Genomic DNA, 27,204 nt, shown 5'->3' with positions numbered 1-27,204 from the left:
GTGAATGTCATTGAAGTATTTAATTTCTCTGTCATAAATGAAGCTCAGTTTAGCTGGGTACAGGATCCTGGGTTGAAAGTTATTTTGTTTTAGGAGATTAAAAGTCAATAACCATCCTCTTCCAGCTTGAAAGGTTCCAGCAGAGAGATCTGCAGTTATTCTGATATTCTTCCCCTTGTAGGTAATGGTTTTCTTTTGTCTGGCAGCTTTCAGAATTTTCTCCTTCATATTAACCTTAGTGAAATTGTTTATGATGTGTCTGGGGGATGTCTTATTTAGGTTGAGTCGTGCTGGAGTTCTGAAACTGTCTGCTATCTGAATTTCGGAATCTCTTGGCATGTCTGGAAAGTTCTCCTTCATAATCTCATGGAGAAGAGACTCTGTGCCTTGTGAAGCCACTTCGTCACTTTCGGGGATCCCTATAAGACGCATATTGGTTTTCTTCAAATTATCCGAGAGCTCTCTGAGAGAGTGGTCTGTTTTTGCTCTCCATTTCTCTTCTTCTTTGAGGGTTTGGGAGTGTTCGAAAGCTTTGTCTTCAATGTCAGAAATCCTTTCTTCTGACTTCTCCATTCTGTTACTGAGGGATTCTACTGTGTTTCTCAGATTTTGAGGGATGCAACTTCTTGTCTCAATGTGTCAAAATCTTTGGTCATTTGGTCTTTGAATCCGTTGAATTCTTGAGATAACTTTTGGAATTCAATCTTATTTGCTATCCAGATCCTGAATTCAATTTCTGACATCTCAGCTATTTGTTTGGGGTCTTGTACTGTTTCTGCCCCATTGATCCTTGGGGGAGTTGATCTACTCTGATGACTCATATTGCCAGAGTTTTTCTGTTGATTTCTCCTCATGATTGTTTTTCACCATTTCCTCTGGCCATCCTCAGAGTTGGGGAGTTATCTCTCCAAGATTAGACCGCAGCGGGATCACTCTATTGTTGCTGGATCTTTGTAGGGAGTGACCCTGTGTAGTTCCTCTGGAGCTGCTCTAGCTAGGGAGTTCTGGTTGTGGAAGCAGCTCCAGTTTGTGACACACCCAGATCCAGCAACAGGGCTGGGGGTCATGCGCATGGTTCTGGGAGTGCCAGGAGCCCAGTGACTTTGGCACAGAGAGCCCAAGGCTCCAGCCGTCTCTGGCCAGGAGAAGAGCTCTGCGCAGAGGCAGGGAGGGCTCCAAAGGGCACACAGCTACCAGAGTCCCTGTCCAGATGAACTGGGTAGTGTGGAAGCTGGGAGGACACAGGAGGGAGGACGCAGGGTTGCGTGTCTCCCGCAGTTCCTGGTCAGGGAATGTGGAGGCCTGGTGGGTGCAGGTTACTGGTCTGGGGTCTCCGCTCTTATGGAGGTCTTGGCAGTGCCAAGCCCAGGATTTTGAGGTTGCTATGAGCTGTGATGTCATGGCACTCTACCCAGGGCAACAGCCCAAGGCTCCAGTGTGCCAAAACGGTCTCACTCTGCCCCTAAGGATTAAGGCTGTAAGGCAGCTCAGTCCCCACCTTTAGGCTGCTCAGTCAGTAGGTTACTTTGACCCCACCAATCCTTGCTCTGAGACTCTGAGGGCAGAGCTTGCGGGGGCAGTTCTTTCACAATGGCTTCCTGCGTCCAGCTGAGTGGCTCAGTCTGGGGCCCCCGACAATGCCCAAAATTCTCCACACTCCTGTTCAAGCTCTCCCCAAGGCAGTTCAACTGAGTGCCAAGTCCAAGAACACCGAAACAGTTCACAGGTAAGGCCTTTCCGGTTTGCAGTCTCACTGCTGCTTGTACTTACGGTTGCCAGCGTGATTAGGTCTATTGAACACATGCAACCACTTGCCAGTTTTCCACTGTTTTTGTCCTCCTCTTGGGGTCCAGAAGTCCCTTTTCTGGCTCCCTGTATCCTTAAAGGGATGATTATAGGCAGATCCCACCAGCCAGAGATGCCTGGAGTCTTGTCTCCCCAGACACGCTGTTCCCAGTTTCAGGTAAGTTGTTACTCGGCCGCCATCTTTAATCTCCCCTTTTTTGACTTTAGTTGCTTTAAATCCACATGTGTCTGAAAATAAGATTGCAAACCCTCTCTCGTTCTGGATTCCATTTGCCTGAAAAAATTGTCTTTTAACCCTTAACTCGGAGTTTTACTTTGTCTTTTGAGGCTAGGAGTGTTTCCTGCAAATAGCAAATGGATGGCATGTGTTTTTTAATCCAATCAGCCAAGCTATGCCTCTTCAGTGGGGAATTCAAGCCATTACTATTTACTGAAGTAACTGATAAGCATGGTATCATTCTAATCATCTTATTTTGTGAAAGTTGATTGCTTAGTTTTGTCTTTTGCAAGATTGTGGAAGTTGGGTTCTGTCCTTTAATTTCTGGGTGCTTACTTTTCTGATGGTCCATTGTGATGGTTGGTGTGTAGAACGGGTTGAAGTATTTCCTGTAGAGTTGGTCTTGTTATGGAAAATTTCCTCAATGTTTACATATCAGTAAAAGATTTGATTTTTTGGGCAGTGCCTGTGGAATAGGGCACTATATACTGGATTTGCCAAGTTCAAACCCAGCCCTAGCCAAAAACTGCAAAGATTTAATTTCTCCATCAATTTTAAAGCTTAGCTTAGCAGGATATAGAATTCTGCACTGGAAATTGTTCTGTTTATGTAGATTATGGGTAGATGACCATTGTCTTCTTGCTTGAAAAGTTTCATTAGAGAAGTCTGTAGTCATCCTGATGGATTTGCCCCTGCAGATCAATTGCTGTGTACTCCTGGCAGCTTGCAAAATCTTTTCTTTTGTCTTGACTTTGGACAAGTTCATCACAATGTGTATTGGAGAAGCTCTATTTGAGTTGAGGAGACCTGGGGTCCGATATCCCTCTGAAAGGAGTGTGTCATAATCTTTGGTGTTATTTGGGAAATTTTCATTTATAATATTCTCTAGTATGGCTTCTATTCCTCTGGGGCATTCTTCTTCCCCTTCTGGGATACCTATAACTCATATGTTTGAATGCTTCATAAAGTCCCATAATCCTGTAAGTGAACATTTTGCTTTCTCTCTCTTTTCTGCCTCTTTAACTATCTGAGTTATCTCAAGAACTTTGTCCTCTACGTCTGAGATTCTTTCTTCTGCATGGTCAAATCTATTGTTGATACTTTCTAATGCATCTTTAAATTCCCTAATTGATTGCTTCAGTTCCTTCAGCTCTGCTATATCCTTTTTATATTCTTCATATTGTTCATCTCTTATTTGATTCTGTTTTTGGATTTCCTTTTGGTTATTTTCCACTTAATAAGCATTTTCCTTCATTGTTTCCTTCATTTCCTGCATTGTTTCATCATCTGTATTTTAAATTCCCCTTCTGTCATTTCTAACATTTCTTTATAGGGTGGAATCCTCTGCAGCAACTACCTCATGCTCCCTTGTGGGTGGGGGGGTTGCTCTGGACTGGTTTTTCTTGGTGCCAGGATTTTTCAGCTAATTCTTTCTCATGTGTGTTTTCTTTTACCTGTTTCCTTGCCATAATTTTCCTTTCACTTCCTCTTGCTCTTTAGGTTACCATGCCTCTGGCCTAAGGTTTTGATGAGTCCAGTTCTCCACTGCTTTTGTCCTCCTCATGGGGTCCAGAAGTCTCTTGCTCTCTCTCTTGTCCCTAAAGCGATGTTTCTGGGCAGATCCCTCCAGCCAGAGATGCCTAGAGTCTTCTCTCCATGATCTCACCATACCCAGTTGCAAAGAAGCTGTTACTTGGCTGCCATATTGCTCCTCCCCACCGTGTACCATTTATTGAAGAGACTATCCTTTGGCACCATTATCAAATAAGTTCACTATAGATGTGTGAATTTATTTTTAGATTCTCTATTTTATTGGTCTTTGTGTCTTTTTTTTTTTTTTAATTAACCCAAGGGTAGAAATTTTTAGGGTATCTTGTTTTGACTTCAAAGGTAAAGTTCAAGTTGTAGTTAAGCCCTTTACCTAGGGGGTGTGGTGAGAACCCTCACATTGTATATAGTAGGTGAGATCCTGCTAATTGCCTTTCCTCCTCCCTCCAATCTCCCTTCCACTCCTCTTCTTTCCCCCTCACTAGACTGTATTTGTGTTTTATCATTTGTGTGGATGTGCAATTGTTTTTATATTGGTTTCATATTAGTATTGAGTACATTGGATATTTTTTTTCCCCATTCTTGAGTTACTTTATTAAGAAGAATGTGTTTCAACTCCATCCAGGTAAACATAAAAGATATAACGTCTTCAACTTTTCTTATGGCTGCATAGTAGTACTCCATGATAAACATATGCTAGAGTTTGTTGATCCATTCAAGGGATGATGGGCATTTGGGTTGCTTCCATGACTTGGTAATTCTGAATTGAGCTACAATAAACATTCTTTTTTTTTTTTTTTCTGGTAAACATTCTGGTGCAAATGTCTTTGTGGTAAAATGATTTTTGTTCTTTTGGGTAGATACCTAGTAATAGAATTGTGGGATCAAATGTAAGGTTGACTTTTAGTTCTTTTAATAATTGTCTATACTTCTTTCCAAAAAGGCTGTATTAGTTTGCAATCCCACCAGCAGTGTAGAAGTGTTCCCTTCTCTCCACATCCACATCAGCATCTACAGTTTTGGAACTTTGTGATATGGGCAATCTTACTAGAGTTAGGTAATATCTTAGAATGGTTTTGATTTTCCATATCTCTGATGATTAATGATGATGAGCACATTTTCATGTGTGTTTTGGCCATTCGTCTGTCATCTTCAGAGAAGTTTCTCTTCAAGTCTCTTGACCACCGATAAATGGGATTGTTTGCTATTTTCTTGTCGATTAATTTGAGTTCTCTGTACATTCTACTTATCAGGCCTTCGTCATATTTGTAACATGTAAAAATCTCCTCCCATTCCAAAGGCTGTCTGATTGCTTTGGTTGTGATACCCTTCAGTGTGCAGAAGCTTTTTGGCTTGATCAAATCACAGCTATTTTTGGTGTTGCTCCAATTGCCAGGGCAGATCTTCCTCATAAAGTCGGTTCCCAGGCCAATATTGTTAAGTACTTCCCCATGCTCTCTTCTAGGGTTTATATTATTTTGTATCTTAAATTTAATTTTTTTTTTTTTTTTGCAGTTGTTAGCCAGGGCTGGGTTTGAACCCGCCACCTCTGGCATATGGGGCTGGCACCCTACCCCTTTGAGCCATGGGCGCCGCCCAAATTTAATTTTTTTTTAAATTTAAATCTTTTATCCAATGAGAATCAATAGGGATATTTTTCCCTAGTGCATGCTTTTATTTGGTTTATCAAAGACGAAATAGTGATATGTGGCTGGGTTCATCTCTAGATTCTCTACTCTATTACATAAGTCTATATCTCTACTTTTGTGCAAGTACTATGCTGTTTTGATTACTATAGACTTGTAGTATAGTCTGATAGTGTGATGCCTCTGGATTTGTTTTTATTTCTAAGAATTGTATTGACTATCTAGGTTTTTTTTCTGGTTCCATATGAAGTAAAGTCCTGTTTTTCAATCTGTATGTTGTTTTGGGTAGAATGGACATTTTATTGTTTTTTTCCTTTCTTTATTGATTGGGATTCATTGAGGGTACAAAGAATTAGGTTACACTGATTGCATTTGTTAGATAAAGTCCCTCCTATAATTGTGACCCACCCCCAAGAGATGTGCTATACATTAAAACCCTCCATCCCCCCTCCTCCCCTCTTCCCACTGGTCATCCCCCTACCTCCCACCTTGTATTAGCTCATCTGCTGCCTTCATGTTAAAATAGAGTACATTGCATTTTTTCTTCTCCATTTTTGTGATGTTTTACTAAGAAGGATGTGTTCTACTTCCCTCCAGGTTAATACAAAAACATGTAAAGGCACCATCATTTTTAGTGGCTGAATAGTATTCCATGGTATACATATACCATAGCTTGTTAATCCATTTCTGGGTCGGTGGGCATTTAGGTTGTTTCTACATTTTGATGATTGCAAATTGAACAGCAATAAGTAGTCTAGTGCAAATGTCCTTATGATAAAAGGATTTCTTTTCTTCAGGGTAGATGCCTAGTAATGTAATTGCAGGATCAACTGGGAGGTATAATGTGAGTTCTTTGAGGATTCTCCACACTTCCTTGCAAAAAGGTTGTATTGGTTTGCAGTCTTACCAGCAGTGTAAAAGTGTTCCTTTCTCTCCACATTCATGCCAGCATCTGCAACTTTGAGTCTTTGTGATGCGGGCCATTCTCCCTGGGGTTAGGTGATTTCTCAGGGTAGTTTTGATTTGCATTTCTCTGATAATTAAGGATAATGAGCATTTTTCATATGTTTGTTAGCCATTTGTTTATTTTCTTTAGAGAAGGTTTTATTCATCTGTCTTGCCCAGTAATATATGGGATTGTTGGGTCTTTTTTCTGTTAATTAATTTGAGTTCTCTATAAAGCCTACTTATCAAACTTTTGTCTGATTCATAATATGCAAATATATTTTCCCATTCTGTAGGTTGTCTGTTTGCTTTGGTTGTTGTTTCCTTAGCTGTACAGAAGCTTTTCAGTTTAATTAACTCCCATTTGTTTATTTTTGTTGTTGCAATTGCCACATAAGTCTTTTTCATAAAGTCTTTCCCCAGTCCTATATATTTAAGTGTATCCCCCACACTTTCTCTGAGGATTTTTATTGTTTCATGCCTTAGATTTAAATCTTTTATCCATCTTGAATCAATTTTTGTAAGTGTTGAGAGGTGTGAGTCCAGTTTCAATCTTTTATGTGTGGTTATCCAGTTTTTCCAGCATCATATATTGAATTAGGGATTCTTTTCCACAGTGTGTGTTCTTGTTTAGTTTATCAAAGATTAGGTGGCTGTCAGATGTTAGTTTTATCCCATGGTTTTCTATTCGGTTCCAAATGCCACTGTCTCTGTTTTTGTGCCAATACCATACTTTTGATCACTGTGGCCTTGTAGTATAGTCTAAAGTCTGGTAGGGCGATACCCCCGGCTTTGTACATTTTAATGATGTTGATTCTGCCCAGCCACAAGCATGGTGTGTTTTTCCATTTGTTAATGTCTTCTGCTATTTCTTTTCTTAGGGTTTCGTTCTCTTTACAAGGATCTTTCACATGTTTTGTTAGATAAATCCCTGGGTGTTTCATTTTCTTTAGAGCTACTGTAAAAGGTATAGAGTCTTTGATTTTATTATCAGCTTGATTGTTATTGGCATATATAAAAGCTACTGATTTGTGGGTTTTGATTTTGATCCTGAGCTGCTGCTGCTGTGTTCTGTATCTGTTTTTATGCCAAGTACCATGCTGTTTTTGGTTACTATAGCTCTGTAGTATAATTTGAAGTCAGGTAATATGCTTCCTCTAGTTTTGTCCTTTTACACAATGGCTTTGAGTATTCTGGGTCTTTTGTGATTCCATATAAATTTTAGTATGTTTTTCTATTTCTGTGAAGAATGTCATTGGTATTTTGATGGCTATTGCATTGAATTTATAGATTGATTTGAGTAGGATTGATATTTTAATAATATTAATTTTTTCCCCGGGATGAATTTCACTGGTCAAAATGCTCCCTTTGTAGGTGCTGGTAGAATTCTGCCCTGTACTATGTATCCCTATTTCGAGCAGCCCTGAGTTTCAGTGCAAAACCCCATAATCGTTTCACTCTCCTCCCCCAGGAACATAGATTCTCCCTCTGCTCAGTACTGGTGCTGAGGAATGGGGGAGGGGTGGCATAGCCAATGTGAAGATTTCTTTTCTGCCCACTCAGTGCCTCTGTCCTTGATGTAATGTTAAAAGCAGGTAGTGTGATCACTTACTTGAGTTTTGGTTCTCCTAAAGGTGCTCACATGGATAGTTGTTGACTTAGGTTTTCATGTATAGGGATGTTCATTGGAGGTTTCTATTAGGCCATCTTGCTCTGCTTTCTCATGCTGTTGGCTTTTTTGAGCTAAGTAATAAACACATACAATCATCATCATTGGCATAACAATTGAGGGTAAATAATAGAGACTGTTAATTTTGTGAAGACACAGATTTTGTATAACACTTGGGGCATAGCAGTTAAAAACTTGGGTGTGGCACTCCCCCTGTCTGGAATAGTATCCTTGACCCACCTGTTACCATGCCACTTATCTCAGTTTCTTTTTATGTCATATAGCTTAATAATTATTATACCTCTGCCTAAAATTGTCATGAGGATTAAATAAGATGACATTTGTAAAATACTGAGAAAGGTGTTTGAAACATGATCAGGGATCCTGCAATACCCCAGGATCCTGGGTAGATCCTGGGCATCTACCCAGAAGGAAAAAAATCCTTTTACCATAGGACACTTGCACTAGATTGTTTATTGCAGCTCAATTTACAATTGCCAAAATGTGGAAACAGCCTAAATGCCCACCAACCCAGGAATGGATTAATAAACTGTGGTATATGTATGCCATGGAATACTATTCAGCCACTAAAAAAGGTGGAGACTTTCTTTGTATTAACCTGGATGGAAGTGGAACATGTTATTCTTACCAAAGCATCATAAGAATGGAGAAACAAGAATCCTATGTACTTAATTCTGATATGAGAACAATTAATGACCTAGCACACAGTAGGGAGTAGGGGATGGGGAGAGTGGAGAAAGGAAAGGAGGGAGGTGGGGGGGATCATGGAGGGTGGTACACCTTTTGGGGCTGGAATGCCACAAGCAATCCATGTAACCTGGTTCTTTGTACCCTCAATGAATCCCCAACAATAAAAACAACAAAATAACAACAACAACAAAAACAGATACTCTAAGTGCTTTGTGAGTATTGTAAACAGAGTTAGCTCTGCTTGATGAATACTTATGTACAGTGTGTTGTGCTCTGTACAACTATACCAGCAATTGCTTCCTAGTATACAATATGATTTTTTATAGTGTAAAAAAATATTTCTCTTGCAGAATAAAAGTAAGAAATCATCACAAAATGAAGACCCTGCTAGTGATATTTGTTCTAATCCTTTGGACAGAAACATTGGCAGATCAGAGCCCAGGTACCGGTATATTTTATGTTTATTATTACTTAAGAAAATAAATTGTTCTTATGTCTCAGCAAACTTTAATAAACAAAGAGAAATAAAGACTTTATTCACTAAAATATCAAAGTACACAACATTTAGCAATAATTGTAGATATGCAATATTAAACTTAGACTGAAAGACAGCACAAAGTTATAGGCAAACTTCATGAGTTATATTATATATAAAGTTTATCTAGCCAGGTATAATATAATAACATATAATCAGAGTTTATTCTTTGATATGCTTCAGTCTCAGTGTTCCATGTCTCTATGAATAGAGTCCATCCATTTGTTTACAGGTCAATTTTAATCTTAGTCTTAGTAAGTTGAAGAAAAGAACCCTGCACAGAAAACAAATTCAAAGTATTTTTGTGGTTAAACCATTATCTTCCTTCTTATTGACTGCCCTTTTTCCTTACAAAAATGCATGAATATGTATGTACGTATATGTGTACATATATATGCAGATATAGATATGTCTTCACAAACATACACAGTCATGAGTCACATAATGATAGGGATATGTTCTAAGAAATGTATTATTAGGCAATTTCATCATTAGGCAAATATTACAAATATACTCATCATAAAGTGTACTTGCACAAACAAAGATAGTATAGTCTATTATGCTGAGGCTACTTGTACACCCTAGGCTATATTACATAGCTTATATCACATATATAGTATGTTATTGTACTGAATATGTAGGTAGTGTAACACAATGGTAAACATTTGTCTATTTAAACATATCTAAACAAGAAATGGCAATGCCACTAGACAATTGAAATTTTTCAGCTCCATTATGATCTTGTGGGACCACTGTCACATATGCAATCTGTTGTTGACCAAAACATCATTACATGGCATATAAGCCTGTGTGCACACATGTGTATGTGTGTGTATATAGCATGAAAGCTAGGGTTTCTACTCTCTTATAATTACTAAACATATAGTTCAAAGAAATATTCTTAGCTATGCACTGTGTTACCCTATGATTTTCTGATGAATTTCTGAGTTACTTTGAAGGAGAGAGCCAGTTGTAAGATATTTACCAGCCTAATTTTACAAGTGGAGGTGGCTGGGCTGTGACTGCTGAAGAACATGCTGTTGGTGCCTCCCCATGCCATATGCTCCCTGTCACGGTGGTGTACCCTCCCCTAGTAGGGTGAATATTGCCTGCACCAGCTCACAGATGTGCCTTATTGTCTCAAGATAATGTTTCTGGGTTTTTCAAGAGCTGCTTTACCCAAGAGGTTATGTCTTTAGCACTTGGCTCCTTCCCTCCAATTCCTGGGGATGTTCTGCTTTGAATGACTTCCTAATAGGGGGGGCACAAAAACTGACCCTCTTGCCATAATTTATGCTCCAGAACTCTCTGCTGAGGAGGCTGACACCGGACCTTCCCTGGCACACTGTTCTCTGCGACTCCCCCTGTCCTACCCTGCTTCTCTCTTCATTGAGCCCATACAACTGAAATCCTGGTCTTAGACTATGCTTCTAATCTCTTCAACCTAGACAGCTGTTTCCTCTATACTTTTTCCAAAAATTGGTGTCCATAGACCACCTTGGGATTTTCTGGATATTTCATGTTATTTACTTCCTAGTTACAATATCAGCATTTGGGATTCCAAAACTAAGAAAGAAAAATGATGTTGGTTGCCTCTGATAGAGAGTTAAGGAAGAAAAATCTGTTGGCTAACTTTAGTAAAGTCCTTTTGTTTGATTGTTTTAGTTAAAGAAATTGCAGTTTCTTCTGTTTGACCTCCAGAAGACATTTTCCTTGAGATTCTGACATACCCATTCTAGGACATAGTCTCAAATGAGTTCTGTGGTCTAAAATGAGAAGGCTGAACAATCACCTTGTTTTTGTTTGTTGTCACTTTACTTTGATAGAGCCAGGCCCTGAGTATGCAGATGTGGTGTTTCTAGTAGACGGCTCTGATCATCTGGGAATTAAGTCCTTCCCATTTGTGAAAACGTTTCTCAACAAAACACTCAACAGTCTCCCCATCGAGGCTGACAAATACCGTGTGGCCCTGGCGCAGTACAGTGACAAGCTCCACAGTGAATTCCAGCTGAGCACCTTTAAGAGCAGGAGCCCCATGCTGAACCACCTCAAAAAGAACTTCGAGTTCATTGGTGGGCCCCTGAAGATTGGAAATGCTCTCCAGGAGGCTCACCGAACTTACTTCTCTGTGCCCACACATGGGAGACAGAAGAAGCAGTTTCCCCCTATTTTGGTGGTCCTGGCTTCGGCCAAGTCTGAGGATGATGTGGAAGAAGCTTCAAAAGCCCTGCAGAAAGACGGAGTGAAAATCATCTCCGTGGGGATGCAGAAAGCGTCTGAGGAAAACCTGAAGGCCATGGCCACGTCCCAGTTTCATTTCAACCTTCGGACGGCCAGAGACCTCAGCATGTTTTCCCAAAACATGACACAGATTATCAAGGATGTAACAAAGCACAAGGAAGCAGCAGTTGATGTTGATATACAAGGTGAGGAAGCCCATAGTTGAAGAGGTGCCTGATCCCTATGCCGATCTGCATCTGACCACCCTCACCTCCTTACAACTCCCATTCAGTTTTTTTTTTTTAGAGACAGAGTCTCACTTTATTGCCCTCAGTAGAGTGCCGTGGTGTCACAGCTTACAGCAACCTCCAACTCCTGGGCTTAGGCGATTCTCTTGCCTCAGCCTCCCGAGTAGCTGGGACTACAGGTGCCCGCCACAACACCCGGCTATTTTTTTGTTGCAGTTTGGCCAAGATGGGGTTTGAACCCACTACCCTCAGTGTATGGGGCCGGCAACCTATCCACTGAGCCACAGGTGCAGCCCAACTGTCCTATTCTTAAAGGTTGAATACATGAGGGTCTTATAGATAAAAAAATAAGATCCTACCTGTTCTCTTTCCCTCACAACCCTGGTATGGTATGGGGCACACAATAAATATTTAATAAATGCCTGTCAACTGATATATAGCAACACTCAGTGGGAAGGATAGACTTAAAATGAGACACCATTAGCCCATGATCATGTTTTGAGTTCAGTCAGGCAGAAGAGGGAATGCCCTCATCTGTACGGTAGGTAGCACAGTGCCCTGCACTGGAGGCTTGAGCCCCACATGTACTGTGTTGGCTCATCCCATCCTGAGCCATTTCTTTCCCCTCTGAGGTAAAATCACTCTAGTGAATATCAGGATCTGCTAAAGCCAGAAGTTTGACTCATTATCTCTCCAGCTGTGCCATCATTTTATGCTAATATGTTTTACATTGAGGACATAACCCCCCACTTGAAAATTTTTGATGTTAGGATATGTCTTTTAGTACTACTTACAAATTTTTTTTCTAAAGACCTGCCATTATATAATAGTGTATCTCCCAGTAAAGTTGATCTTTGAAATGAAGAACTATTGAAAGTGTTTCTGACAAGCTTTTGAGGATAAATGATATCGGTTAGAGGCAGCTGAAACTGAACTGACTCAGCATCTTCACTTCTATAACTTAAGACTTTAGCTATCACACCTTTAGCATGAAATTCTCTCTAATTTTCTGATAACTCCCAAGAGGGTCTCATGCGGCTGTATAAACCCTTCCTCCAAGGTGCCATCATCCATGTTGATGTCTGTTGTGTGCAATGCTACTCAAAAGCAGCACTGACCCCAGTGGTTGTAGCCAGTTTCTTTTGGGAGAATTCTGATTCTAAGGCCAGAAAACCAGTTCGATTATCTGTATCCCACTACCCAGCAGGTGCCAAATTAGCCTTTCCTTCAGTCCCTGGGAAGTCTAGGTAGTTCAGGAAAAAATGCAGAGGACATTTTTCTCATTAGTTTTTCACTCTTGATCCCCTGGGTCAAAAGAAGGACTACCTATGCCCCCTTAACTCACAACTTCTCATTTGAAAAATGCTTTATTTGTATCTTAGCTAAGTTCTAAGTGATCATTAATATGTTGATGGTGGATCCAGCTATTATCTCTGAAGGAAGGTAGAAAGAATTTCCAACATGATGGATATTCCTGGCTGCTTTTGTAATCAGTTGGTGATGGTGGGACATTATAGCAGGTGCTCTCTAGTACTATGACCCAGGACACCACATGGTATGGTACAAAGTGGCCTGAACCAAAACGCAAAAGATGACACTAGCTGGCTTTATGATCTTAGAGAAAAGATGTCCTATCTCTGGACCTTGCCCCGGCACACACATTTGTAAGAACTGTCAATTGGGATGATCTTGAAATTTCCTTCTTTCTCTACCATTTCCTACTTCTATAGCTAGAGCTATGGGCCAGGTTTTTTTTTTTAAAAAAGTCAGACCAGGATAGGCTTTAAATAGTCTTCCTGAATAATAATTAGTGTATTTGTAACATTATAGGGCTAGTGCTTAGGTTGATCAGTTGTCTTTCCTCTGTTTAGGTATTTAGACTGGTGATGACTCTACCATCTTCAAATATGACTTGCAAGGTGCCCTAGGAATTGGCATACAGATGATTGATAGAAGGGAAAAAATGTGGAAGATGACTTGCATGGGGGTTTTATGGGCTGATCCTGGAAGAGAAACTACATCTGCTCACATTTTACTGGTCGGATGTTAGTTGCATGGTCATACCTAACTGCCAGGGCAGCTGGGAGGTCAGGTCCAGCTTTATGACCAGGGAGAGGGAATGAGAGAATAGAGTTTAGCAAGCATCTACAAGGCTCAGCTACAGTTAGTGTTGCCCATGAGGACCTGGCAGCATGGGCTTTCTTGGGAGGAGCAGTGAAGAGTGGGAAGAATGAGGAGAAAGCCCCTTGCCCCACGCAGTTCCTCAGGGGCAACACTAACCTAAACAGGTCATGCTGGGAGTTTTTTTTTAACCAACTGTATGGGATTCAGGAGTAGATTGGTAGATACATGGAAATGCAGATGCCTTAGCAAGTTCTTACAACATATGTGCTTCTCTTCTTGGAGAAGAAACATCCTGTGGCCCTTCACTCTCAAGATCTTGGAGATCTTCTGGTCCTCTAGGTGGTTGCTTAGCTTGAGTTCTCTAGAACATAAGGGCTTTAGTGCCTTCTTAGGGGGCTTTATGATGATCATGCTTGTCACACTTTCTCTAACTTACCTGTAGCAGTGGTATGAGGTAATGCTGGTAGGACCCTGTCCTGGGCTTTTGGAAGTTAAGAGTGAGAGCTTTGGAGTCAGGGAGGTTTGGCTTGACCATGTAGGGGTCCTTGAGTAAGTTATTTGACTCTGAGATTCAGTTTTATTACTTATAAATTGGGGATAATAGTGCTTGCCTTATGAGTGAGGTGACTTACATGGCATTTGGCACACAATTTATTATTATTAATAGTGAATGACTGTGAATAAATACTAACCTAAACAGGTCATGCTGGGAGTTTGTTTTAACCAACTGTATGGGATTCAGAGTAGATTGGTAGATATATGGGAATTATATTTAATTCCACAAATATTTTTGGTTCCCACCTGGTATTGAATGGATAGAGATGAATAAGACGTGCCTCCACCTTCTAAGAACTCACAATCCTCATGGGTAGTTTTCAGCAAGATTGAGCTTATCATTTGGATACACTTTCCACAGTTGCTATACATTCACCTGTGCTTGGAGTAGGTGTTTTATGTGAATATGGTGTACTCTCCTTTAGACTCCAGATTTGTGTAACCAACTGCGTACTTGACATCTTCTCTTGGGAGCCCAATAGCTTCTTAGTCTTTTACCGGGTCCAAAATAGAACTCTTGATTCACCTTATAACTTGTTCTTCCGATTATCCTCCCTATCACAGAAAAAGACAACATCATCATCCACTCAGTTGTTCAGGCCAAAAAGTCATGAGTTTTCACCACTTCCTCTTTTGCTCTCAACACTTGCATCCAATTTATCAAGTTTTCTGTTCTATCTTTAAATCATGCATCAAAACTACTCTGTTGTTCAATTTTAGCTCCTATAATGCTTATCTAAGAATCTATCTCTTTCCTGGACCAGGGTAACTGTTTCTTAGTTGTTATCTCTGAATTCATTATTTCTCCTTAGCAACTGGAGTGATATTAAAAAGATTTAAATTGGGGCGGCGCCTGTGGCTCAGTGAGCAGGGCGCTGGCCCCATATGCAGAGGGTGGCGGGTTCAAACCCAGCCCCGGCCAAACGGAAACAAAAAAATAGCCGGGCGTTGTGGCGGGTGCCTGTAGTCCCAGCTGCTCGGGAGGCTGAGGCAGGAGAATCGCCTAAGCCCAGGAGTTGCAGGTTGCTGTGAGCTGTGTGACGCCACGGCACTCTACCGAGAGCAGTAAAGTGAAACTCTGTCTCTACAAAAAAAAAAAAAAAAAAAAAAAAAGATTTAAATTAGATCATGTGACTCCCAGGTGACCTGGGTCCTGCCTCCTGACCCCAGCCACCATTGTTTCCACTCACTCTTAGGCTCCAACTACTCTAGGCTTCTTGCCTCTTCCTACCTCTGGCTGTTCTTGGTGGTAGTGGGATGTGGGAGGAAAATAGGCAAGCATTCTGATGGAGGGAGTGGCATATGAAAAGCTTCCGCGATCAATGATCTTGTAAATCTTGTTCAGAATTTTGATCTTTTTTTCACTCAAAGAAAACAATGCTGAATACATCTGTGATGACTGCCTCTGTTTTCACTAATGCATTTTCACAATCTCTAAAGTGCCTTTCTCACCCTGAGCCAGTGATTTATACTAATCCTTGTGCTTTTTTTCTTTTCATAGCTCCCTTCCCCATAACCTGTCAGAAAGATTCACTTGTTGACCTTGTGTTCCTGGTGGATGAGGCACTCGAGACCAGACAAAATCTAAGAAACCTTCAGAGCTTCCTGGAGAATGTCACCAGCTCCATGGATGTAAAGGACAACTGCACACGGCTTGGACTGATGAGTTACAGCGATAGTGCCAAGACCATTTCTTTTCTAAAATCCAGCACAACTCAATCTGAATTTCAGCAGCAAATCCAGAAACTTTCTCTCCGGGTTGGGAAATCCAATTCTGGGGCTGCCATTGAACAGATGAGAAGAGACAGCTTCTCAGAGTCAAGTGGCAGCAGAAGGGCACAGGGGGTGCCTCAGATCGCAGTCCTAGTCACCCACAGACCATCAGATGATCAGGTGCGTGAGGCTGCACTAAACCTTCGGCTGGAGGACACAACTGTGTTTGCTGTTAGCATTCAAGGGTCTAATAATACCCAGCTAGAAGAAATAGTGTCTTATCCTCCGGAACAGACAATTTCCATGCTGAAGTCCTATGCAGACTTGGAAACTTACAGTCAAAACTTTCTGAAAAAGGTCCGGAATGAAATATGGTCCCAAATTTCTACTCATGCTGAACAAGTGGAACTTGATAAAATTGGTATGTTTTTAAAAAATAATTTTCTTATTAAAAAGTATATAAATGATTACATAGGGCTGGTACTAGAGTGAGGATTCACTGGAATTAGATAAAGGAACTTTTAGGAGTTGTGGGAATGTTTTAAAACTGGATTTGGTGGTGGTCACACAACTTCATAAATTTATTAATAATCATTGAATGAGACACTGGCAGTGGATCAGTTTTATAATGTGTAAGTCATATCTCAATAAAATGTAAAATAGTAATATATATTAATTATAAAATATTGTTATAGTATGGGTGGACTTATGGAAGAAAAATAAAATCACCTAGAATCCTATTTTCAAGTAAAACCATTTATCAACATTTATTTTACCTTTTAGTGCATGTGTATCTCTCTCCCCTCATTCCACTCATTCATACAGATGCAGAGTTTTAAAAATTACATCACATCGTTTTATACATAGCAGTACTGTCCAATAGAACTTTCTGTGGCGATGGATGTGTTCCCTATCTGCACTGTCCAATAGGGCAGTCATCAGCCACATGTGCCTACTGAGCATTTGAAATGTGGCTAGCATGATGGAGAAATTTCAATGTAATCTGGTTTTAATTCATTTTAATTTTAATAGCCACATGTGTTTAGTGACTGTAATATTGGACAATAAAAGCATATACAGTTGGGTAACCTGTACTAGAGTGATTTTCATCTGGTGTGCCAGGAAAATTTTTAAAGATCAATAATTGAATTATTTTTGAAAGATGTTCAAAGTGTAGTAAGTATATTCTTTTTTTTTTTTTTTTGAGCATAATTATTTAAGTGTGCCACAGAAGTTTATAGGTTCAAGTGTGCTGTGAGATTTAAAAAAAGGTGGCAAAACATCGTTGTACCAGTTACAGTTATGCTTAGGCATGGCCAACAGAAAAAAAATAACAGTGATTGAAACAGGATACAATTATTATTTTTTATTTCCCAAATAAGACCAGAAGTAGGCAGACTGATCTGATGTGGTACTCCATAGTGTCAGGGACTCTGTCTCTTTCTATGTTATTTTGAGGCCTTTATTCCCAGGATAGTTGTCTTGGACAACTGTTCCAGGCATCACATTCACATCCAACAAGCAAGAAAGATGAAAGGGAAGGAAAAGGGCAGGCCTCCACAAAGTTACACATCCCACTTCTGCTTAAGTCCCACCAGCCAGCACTTAGTCATGTGTTGCACCTAGTTGTAAAAATCAGGCCTGGGAAACGTAGTCTTTATTTGGGGAAGCCAAGTACCTAGACAAAAATTGGGGATTTAATTACACAGAAGAAGGAGAAAATGGACACTGGAATAACCACATCTGCTTTACTCACTTTTCTATCAACTTTATAGTATAAACTTTTGCCTGTTTCTTTAAATATTCTTTTGCAACATTCCTTTTAGATTGGAAATAACATTATATTGTAAGGAACTATCATAATTTGTTTAATATATCTTAAACTATTGGATATATAGGTCATTGCTAGTGTTTTGCTCTTATAAAAGTCTTATGTAGACATCCTTGTACCTAAATTTTTATGTACAACCATGGTTATTTTCTCACATTTCAATCTTTTCTATTACTTTTTTCTTCCATTTTTTTTTAATAGCACTCAAAGTACTTTTATTGTTGGGAATTCATTGAGGGTACAATAAGCTTCCATTTTTTTTTTTAGTGGAGGCTCTCCTAGTTAAAATTCTTTGGGAATTTTGCTGTAAGAGCTGTTTTACTGAACTCCTTTCAAAGGTACATGTCAAGAGATACTTGATGTGACTTTGAGTTTATCTGATTCTCAGACACTGGCTTTTTTCACATACTTTCTCTGCAGATAAAATGCTTCCAAACAATTCAAGTGGAATTTGGCAATATTTATGTGGAAAGGAATTAAAACCTTCCAGTGACATTAAAGTCTAATTTTAACCTCAGACCAGTCATTTGAAGGCAGTTTTAAGGATGTAACCTGGGCCAGCCCTTGATTTTCTGGCATGTTTATGTGACAAGACAGCTGCAAGAAATAAGTCCCATTTTATCTCCTAAGTGACATGTAGAAGGATCCCTCAGAATGGCAGACACTTGGGGCACAGTAAGAATGTGTAGCAGGGATGTGTAGCAGGGTCTCTCTCAGGGCGTGTGCAAGGCTATGATAAAAAGCTGTTATTGTTATTACAGAAATGCTATTAAATGTGAAGATATGGAACCAAGGTGAGGGCAAAAGCCATCTAAGTGGAGTGGTTATCTTCCTAGTCATGTTTATTTCTAAGCATGTAAATTTCTAATTTGCTCTCAAATGTTGGTACCTGACTTAGGTCAGGTTCCTTAGAAGTGGATGCCACCAAGGATTCACATGATATTAATACATTGGATGTATACTCGGGGGAAAAATGAAGATTGATAGAAAGTGAAAGCAGAAAGGGAGGATGATAAGAAAAGTCCCATGGAGGGTAATGTTAGCTCAGTTCCATTGTGTCATTCTAGAGACAGTGTAAACGCATTGCCTTTTTTTTCCTTTTCTTTTTTTTGAGAGAGCAACAATTTCAGTTTTATTTACAGAAAATCCAGCAATTCTGGAGAGCAACTGGGATATGTCCTCAAAGACTTATTCTGCCCTCTCCTCTTTTTTCTTTGTTACTTTTGTTCTCACAGTGAAAGTAACATCATCCTGGTGCACGTCAAACAGAGTCCTCCTCATAGGTGATAAGATTACACAACATCTTCCTTTGGCACATAGGAAGTGCATACTCTGGCACATAGCAAGTGTTTAGCTTCTATTACATAGAGTTTCATTAAATCAAGGGGAAACTTACATTAACCAAACTCAAGAGACTGTTGTATAGAAAAAGAATCACAGTTGTCTCTGTGACTGAGAACTGTCAACATCCAGGAACCGGGGCATTTATGTGCTCTGGGTAGTATTGTCTCTCCCTATAAACATGAGAAGTTAGAAGCTAAATTGTAATGAACAGATTGTTAGGGGTTGTGGAATTAGAACAAAAGAGTTAGTTTTATGATAAAAATGTCTAGTAGCATCCTATTGGGCAGATGTTTCTATTTAAACATCAAAAACATTTCTTTATATATCTTTATATATAAAACTGCACATGGGAGTCCTTGAGCCAAAAGACACATTCCTTGGTACTGTCCAGTCAAAAATTTGTAATGATAGGTATGTTCTAAATCTATGTTGTCCAATATGGCAGCCGCTAGCTACATGACACTGTTGAACAATTGAAATGTAGCTAGTGCAATTGTGGGATGACTTTTAATTTTTCTTTAATATGAAGTAGTTTAGATTTACATTTTAATAGCAGCATGTGGCTAATGCTAGTGTTCTAGGAAGGGACAAATGGGCATTGCCAAGTTACCCCTACCGTGATTCACATTTTTCTCTTCTTCATGGCTGACCACCACTCCTTTCTTCTGATGAACGCTTAATTCTTCTTTATTATATATATAAATCAATTTATTCTGGTTACTTTCAAATTTTGCTAGTCTGGGGCCAACTTTGTCTTTTGCAGATAACTGCTTATCTTTGCCCTAATACTTTATATATTGATTTCATAGTTTAATTCTCAGGGTCATGCTTATTTCTAGCATTTCTGATTTCCTAAGAAGCAGCTTGCCATAGCCTGAAGCAGTTTTAGTAGCTATAAATTACTCAGAAGCTGTCAAGAAAGAAAATAATTATAAAATGACTAAATTTTCTTGTATCTTAAGGATCAGTTCATGTACTTAATCAGATAGCAGCATCAATAACCTAAATTTTAAAAATATGCTCTTTTTCCTACCCAGTTTTGATGAACGATTACATGGGGTAGTAAAGAGACATCTAAGGTTTATATATATATATATGAAGGTTCATATATATATATATGGTTCATATATATATAATATATATATTATTATTTTTTTTTTCAGCTTAACAAAGGAAGGAAAATCGAAAAGTCTTTTATCCAAAAAAATTTTTTTGTACTCCTATGATGAACCAGCCTACTGGGCAGAGGCAGAGAACTAGGCAAAGTCTTTGTCCTCATAGAGTTAGCATTTTGTGATAAGAAACAGGTTGTGCTCATGAACAAATGAATATGGTAATTTCAGAAAGTTCCATTAAGAAAATATACAAGGTAATAGGGTAGCTAATGACTAATGTGCTTTAGTTAGAGAGTAAGAGAAGGTGTTTTTCAAGGACTGACTTGGCACATCCATAATGAGAAGGAACCAGCCATGTGAATATTGAGGGGAGAGGGAGAATATGCTAGGAGAAACAGGCAAGCAAAAAGGGCCTGGGTTCATTCAAAGAACAGAAATAAGCCAGTGTTGTTCAAGCACAGTGAGTGAGAAAGAATTGCTGGAAATAGAGTCAGAGAGAAAAGCAGGAGGCAAGATAAAGCCAATTTTTGATTTTTAAATTGCAAATGCATTGATAGATCATTTAAGTAGAAGAGTGGTATGATATGATTGTAGCTTTAGGTATATTGTTCTAGTTGGTCTGGGAAGAAGAGGTTACTGGGAGGTAATAATGGAAAGTCACAATCCCATACCTTTTCTCAAGAAATTATGATGCATAAACTGAGGTAGATGTCAATACTAGAAAAATTATTCAACATAGAGAGGTTGGGGGCTTAGGAATCTAGTTCTTACTCTTTAATTTACTGGCTATATAATCTTGCACAAACCACTACACCTTGTTCTGTTTCAATTTCCTTTTTATTGTACATTATTAATTTTAATTATTTATTAAATCATAACTGTGTACATTAGTGCATTTATGAGGTACAATGTGTTAATTTGATATACAATGTGGCATGCTTACATCTAACTGATTAACATAACCGTCTCCTCACTTATTTGTTGTAGTAAGACATTCATACTCTATTCTTTTTTTTTTTTTTTTTGGCCGGGGCTGGGTTTGAACCCACCACCTCCATCATATGGGACCGGCGCCCTACTCCTTGAGCCACAGGCGCCGCCCCTCATACTCTATTCTTAATAGTTTAGAAATGTATCATTGCATTATGCACATAGGTTAGGTCCTCCCAAATACCCTCCCTTCTCCTGGCCTTCCTTCTCCACTCTCATCTCCTTCCTCTTCTCTCCTTCTTTCTGGACTGTAGTTATGTTTTACCATTCCTATCAATGTGTAAGTGATCATATACTGATTTCATAGTAGTATTGAATACGTTGGATACTTTTTTTTCCATTCTTGAGATACTTTACTAAGAAGAATATGTTCCAGCTCCATCCAGGTAAACATAAAAGATGTGAAGTCTCCATCTTTGTTTATGGCTGCATAGTATTTGGTTGTAAGTTTTAAAGAAGAAAATAGGCATGATCTTTGATGAAGTGAGCAAGGTCTATGCAAATACAAAGAGTCCTCTTTCTTTAGAAGCTCCAACAGCCTCATGTTCCTCCATAAACTCTCTTTCAAAGTTTTGTCCAGATTCTCCATAATTTATAAAGAATGCACTTTCTTTTTTTCTTTTTTCCAGGCTGTGTGGATACAAAGGAAGCTGATATCTATTTCCTTATTGACGGTTCAACCAGCATCCAGAAAGAAGACTTTGAGCAAATCAAGAAATTTATGTTGGCAACAATAGAAATGTTTAGCATTGGCCAAGACAAAGTCCGAGTTGGAGTTGTGCAGTATTCAGATGATAGTAAAGTAGAATTTAATATAGCTGACTATTCTAATGACATTAACTTAAGGAAGGCTGTTTCTAACATCAAGCAAATAAAAGGTAGAACTTATACTGGGAAAGCTCTGGATTTCACACTGCCACTAATAAAAGATGGAAGGAAAGATAGGACAAGTGATGTTCCCTGTTACCTCATTGTGCTGACTGATGGGAAGTCCATGGATGCTGTCCTGGAACCTGCCAAGAGACTAAGGGCTGAGCAAATCACAATTCATGCAGTTGGCATTGGGAAGGCTGAGAAAACAGAACTGCAACAAATTGCTGGGAAAGAAGAAAGAATTCACTTTGGGCAGAACTTTGATTCTTTAAAACTCATAAAAAATGAAGTTGTTCACAGAATCTGCACCAAAAAAGGTAAGCAAAACATAAAAGGCTGCATTATCCACATTTCATTTGCTGTGTTAGGCATTAGTGGCCAGGCTGAGACAATGCCTAGGAGACTGCTTGTCTGGATGATATTTTGCTAATTTCTTCCATCACCATAGAGAGATTTGGTCCCTAACCTTAAATCACATCCCAAGATTGCAGAATTCCTCTGTAGATAGCTGCCCCAGGGTGTCATAGAAGGAAGGTTGCTAAGAATGTTATGGCCTTGACAAAACCATTGTTGTGCAGTGAAAGGGACTCTATTCTACATGTGGGTTGCGTATATGTGTTTGTACACACAGAAGAGAACAGAGGAAGAGGAGGAAGTATAATGTGAATGTACAGATGAATATAGGGAAAACACAGTGTATGTGGGGGTGTAGGTGCATGTGCACAAATGAGTAAAGGTGAAGTTCAGTGTGTGCACAGATGAGTACATGGGAAGTACAGTGTGTGTGCACAGATGAGTACAGAAGAAACACAGTGCATGTGTGTGTGCACAGATGAGTAAAGGTGAAGTACAGTGTGTGCACAGGTGAGTACAGGAGAAGTACAGTGTGTGTGCACAGGTGAATACAGGGAAAACATAGTGTGTGTGTGTGTGTGTGTACAGATGAGTACAGGTGACGTATCGTGTGTGCACAGGTGAGTACAGGAGAAGTACAATGTGTGCACGGGTGAGTACAGGGGAAGTGCAGTGTGTGTATGCACAGGTGAGTACAGGGGAAATACAGTGTGTGTGTGCACAGGTGAGTACAGGGGAAGTACCGTGTGTGTGCTCGTATGAGTATGAGGGAAGTACAGTGTGCTCTCAGATGAGTACAGGGGAAATACAGTGTGTGTGCCTATAGATGAGTAAAGGGAAAACACAATGTGTATGTGTGTGTGTGTGCACAGATGAGTACAGGTGAAGTACAGTGTGTGCACAGGTGAGTACAGGGAAAACACAGTGTGTGTGTGTGTGCACAGATGAGAAAGGTGAAGTACAATGTGTGCACAGGTGAGTACAGGTGAGTACAGTGAGTACAGTGTGCATGTGCACAGGGGAGTACAGGGGAAGTACAATGTGTGTGTGCTCAGATAAGTACAGGAGAAATACAATGTGTGTGTGCACAGGTGAGTACAAGGTAAGTACAGTTTGTGTACATGCAGGTGAGTACAGGAGAAGTACAGCATGTGTGCATGCATGTGAGTACAGGAGCAGTACAATGTGTGTGTGAACAAGTGAGTACAGGGGAAATACAGTGTGTGCATGGGTGAGTACAGGGGAAGTGCAGTGTGTGTATGCACAGGTGAGTACAGGGGAAATACAGTGTGTGTGTGCACAGGTGAGTACAGGGAAGTGCAGTGTGTGTATGCACAGGTGAGTACAGGGGAAATACAGTGTGTGTGTGCACGGGTGAGTACAGGGGAAGTACCGTGTGTGTGCTCGTATGAGTATGAGGGAAGTACAGTGTGTATGCACACAGCTGAGTACAGGGGAAGTACAGTGTGTGTGTGCACAGGGGAGTAGAGGGGAAGTGTGTGTGTACAATTGAGCACAGGGGAAGTACAGTATGCATGCATACAGGTGAGTACAGGGGAAGTACAGTACGTACTGCACACTACAGTATGTGTGCTCAGGTAAGTAGAGGGGAAGCACAGTGTGTGTGTGCACAGATGAGGACAGAGGAAGTACAGTGTGTGTGCACAGATGAGTATAGGGGAAGTACAGTATGTGTGTGTACATGCACAGATGGGTGCAGTGGAAACAGAGAGAACTCTGTTCTCTCTAATCTAGGTAGATTAGAGTTCAATTTACTTTTCAGCTTGAGCCTGAAACATCCTCATCTATAAAAAGAGGATAATACTTACATCAACGAATTTTTATAGTTTGAAGTTTCTAAATGTTATTATTCTTATATTTTGAATGCATATCTAGCACACATATAACCATTACTTATTTTTAACAGGAGCATATACTTGCATTTTTGTTCTAAATAGAGATTAAGTATTAAAAGCTGGGGAAAACAATTTGCAAATTCCCATCTCTGGTTGTTGCTTAGTTCTCTTATTGTTAAAAATAATAACCAAGTACCAGTTTAGGGTGCATGTTGATTCCCAGTATTAGCATATGAAAATGTTGCCTGCTGAGGAAGCACATTCACTGGTGAAGAAAGAGGATGTTGGAGTGAGAGTTAAGGTTCAAAGGCCAGCTTTCCCACAGATTTGCTGAGAACCTTGAATGAGTTGCTATTTGCCTCCGTTTCCTTGCTTGCAGGCTTATTGTGAAGCTTGCTGGTGATATTACCTGAGGAGTGCCTGCATGTAGTAAGGGCTATGGCAGGTTAGGTACTGCAGAAATTGGTTATGGTGTTCACTGATGAGGAAAGGAAGAGAATCTCATTTATTTGAACTTATTAAAGTCAAAGTGTTTGAATTTTCTTGGAGGCACTGAAAAACAAAAACAAATAAATAAGGAAATTAGTAGCATTAACAACAAAATCCTAAATCGTGATTTTATTTATTTTACTCTCTCTGGAAGGTAACAGAGTTGAGTCTTCAGGATTCCTTAGAAAGAATGCTGGAGTCTAAGGTCCCCAAGGTGTCTCAGGATTGACATCAAGAAAAAAGTAAAGGGTTTTTTGGAAGCATGAAGTAAGCTGTATCTCAGGTCCTTTCAAGGGAGAGGGTCCTGCACCTGTCGGAGTGTTATCTTTTGCACTTCAGGCAGGCGCAGTTGAATTAGTCGGCCTGAACCCTGGTGTGGTTGGAGGAGGAGACAAGGTGAGGACAAGGAAATAAGTCATAAGGGGGTGAACAGAGGCAGGAAAACTAAGGAGCCAAAGCTTGAGAGGCTAGAAAATCTCTAAGGAATCTCCGAGCAGATGCTGTGTGATCATCACTCCAATTTCTAATAATGATTTATAGTGTTTATGAGATTGCTTAAAATTATCCCAGGAAATAATGCTATTCAAAGATTATTGAGAACTCTGTTTTTCAAGAATATACAGAAAACTCTGGAATATTAGTCCTGTGAGTGCGGGGAATTGATTACTCTGGCTTGGATTCCATGGTTTTGATCACCACTGCATCCTTAACATTTAGCTTTACATCTGCATTGTATATATCTCCAGAATTATCAAGGAATAATTGAGTGATATGTGCGTGCACGAATGAAAGAACTCATGCTTTGTAAGTTGCATTTCCCTTTAAAACTCCTTAGATAATCTTCAGTGGATTTCTGATTCAAGATTCTTGTCAACAGGCTTCTGCTGAAGGAGCAAATTAAATTTTCAAACATAACAGAAGTTGCTTGAGTTAATTGTCAGTGTTTTATCATTAGTGCATTTATTTCTGCCATAATGTTTCTCCATTTTCTGTGAATTCTGCCAACCTGTTTTATTTCTGCTCTTTTTAAATAACATGCAGGGTGTGAAGACATGAAAGCTGATGTCATGTTTCTGGTGGACAGTTCCGGGAGTATAGGACATGAAAATTTTGAGAAAATGAAAACCTTCATGAAAAACCTGTTAACTAAGATTCATGTTGGTGCAGACAAAACCCAAATTGGTGTCGTTCAGTTCAGTGATGATACAAAGGAAGAGTTCCAGCTTAATAAATACTTTACGCAGAACAAAATTTCTGATGCAATAGATAGAATGTCTCTCATTGGGAAAAACACTTTGACCGGACATGCGCTTACCTCTGTAGCTCAGTATTTCACCTACCTCAAGGGAGCCCGTTTGGGGGTCAAAAAGTTTCTCATCCTCCTCACGGATGGAGAAGCACAGGATGATGTGAGGGATCCTGCCAGAGTTCTTCGGGATGAAGGTGTGATCATCTTCTCTGTGGGGGTATACGGTGCCAATAGAACACAGCTAGAAGAGATCAGTGGGGATGGCAGCCTGGTTTCTTATGTTGAGAAATTTGATGATCTTAAGGCGGTAGAAAGTAAGCTCATCTTCCGCATGTGCGCTCTCCATGGTAAGTGACCTTGTTTTCTTTCAGGACTCAAGGATGTGAGCTGTTGATTTCATAGTGAGGAACAGTGTGTTGCACTCTTGGTTTGGCCTCTCCCTGAATGCCAGTGTTAAGTTTTGTTCTTATCTTTGTTATAGTAAAACATCCACCAACTTTAGGGATATTTCAGATGAACAATTTTGACAGCTACTTTGGCATGAAATAACCTCACTTTGGTGCCTTTAAGTATCTGCCCAAAAAGCCTCAAAATTTTACATTAAACTTGCAAATCTTTCACACCTGATTTTCCAGAGCCAATTTTTAATTCCAAATGACTTCCTAGAATTGTTTCTTGGCTACCTATAACCATTGTCAAGCAGTAAATTTTAGAAATACAAATTCATCTACCTCTTAGTTAAGATAAGTTCAGAACCTAAGCAGCCCACACCAAAAAACCCTTTACATTTTTTTTTTTTTTTTGAGACAGTCTCATTTTTTTGCCCTTGGTAGAGTGCTGTGACATCGCAGCTCACAGCAACCTCAAACGCTTGGGCTCAAGTGATTCTTTTGCCTCATCCTCTCAAGTGGCTGGGACTATAGGCACCCTCCATAATGCCTGGATGTTTTTAGAGATGGGGTCTCACTCTGGTTCAGACTGGTTTCCAACAGGTGAGCTTAGACAATCCACCTGCCTTGGCCTTCCAGAGTGTTAGGACTACAGGCGGGCGTGAGCTGTTGCACCCAGCAAAACCCTTTACATTTTAAAGACAGAGTGCATAGTTTCACCACTTAACATTATCCTTTGTAACTTTTGTCAAGGAGGTATTTTACATTTGTTTGTGT

The 27,204-nt window shown here is 39.7% G+C and overlaps 1 protein-coding gene across 1 annotated transcript in view; it reads left to right on the top strand.

Moving 5' to 3' along the window:
• Positions 1-8,917: 8,917 nt before the first annotated feature.
• Positions 8,918-27,204, top strand: part of COL6A5 (collagen type VI alpha 5 chain) — a 110,443-nt gene continuing 92,156 nt past the window's right edge. The window contains exons 1-5 of the mRNA XM_053599802.1: positions 8,918-8,984; positions 10,904-11,503; positions 15,726-16,358; positions 21,847-22,407; positions 25,831-26,385. Coding sequence (XP_053455777.1) covers positions 8,918-8,984; positions 10,904-11,503; positions 15,726-16,358; positions 21,847-22,407; positions 25,831-26,385 — 2,416 coding nt within the window. The remainder of the gene's footprint in view (positions 8,985-10,903; positions 11,504-15,725; positions 16,359-21,846; positions 22,408-25,830; positions 26,386-27,204) is intronic.

Source organism: Nycticebus coucang, chromosome 8, assembly GCF_027406575.1.
Source record: "Nycticebus coucang isolate mNycCou1 chromosome 8, mNycCou1.pri, whole genome shotgun sequence".
NCBI classification, from domain to species: domain Eukaryota; kingdom Metazoa; phylum Chordata; class Mammalia; order Primates; family Lorisidae; genus Nycticebus; species Nycticebus coucang.
The sequence above is the reverse complement of the archived record's forward strand: the minus strand, read 5'-3'. Positions and strand labels throughout refer to the sequence as shown.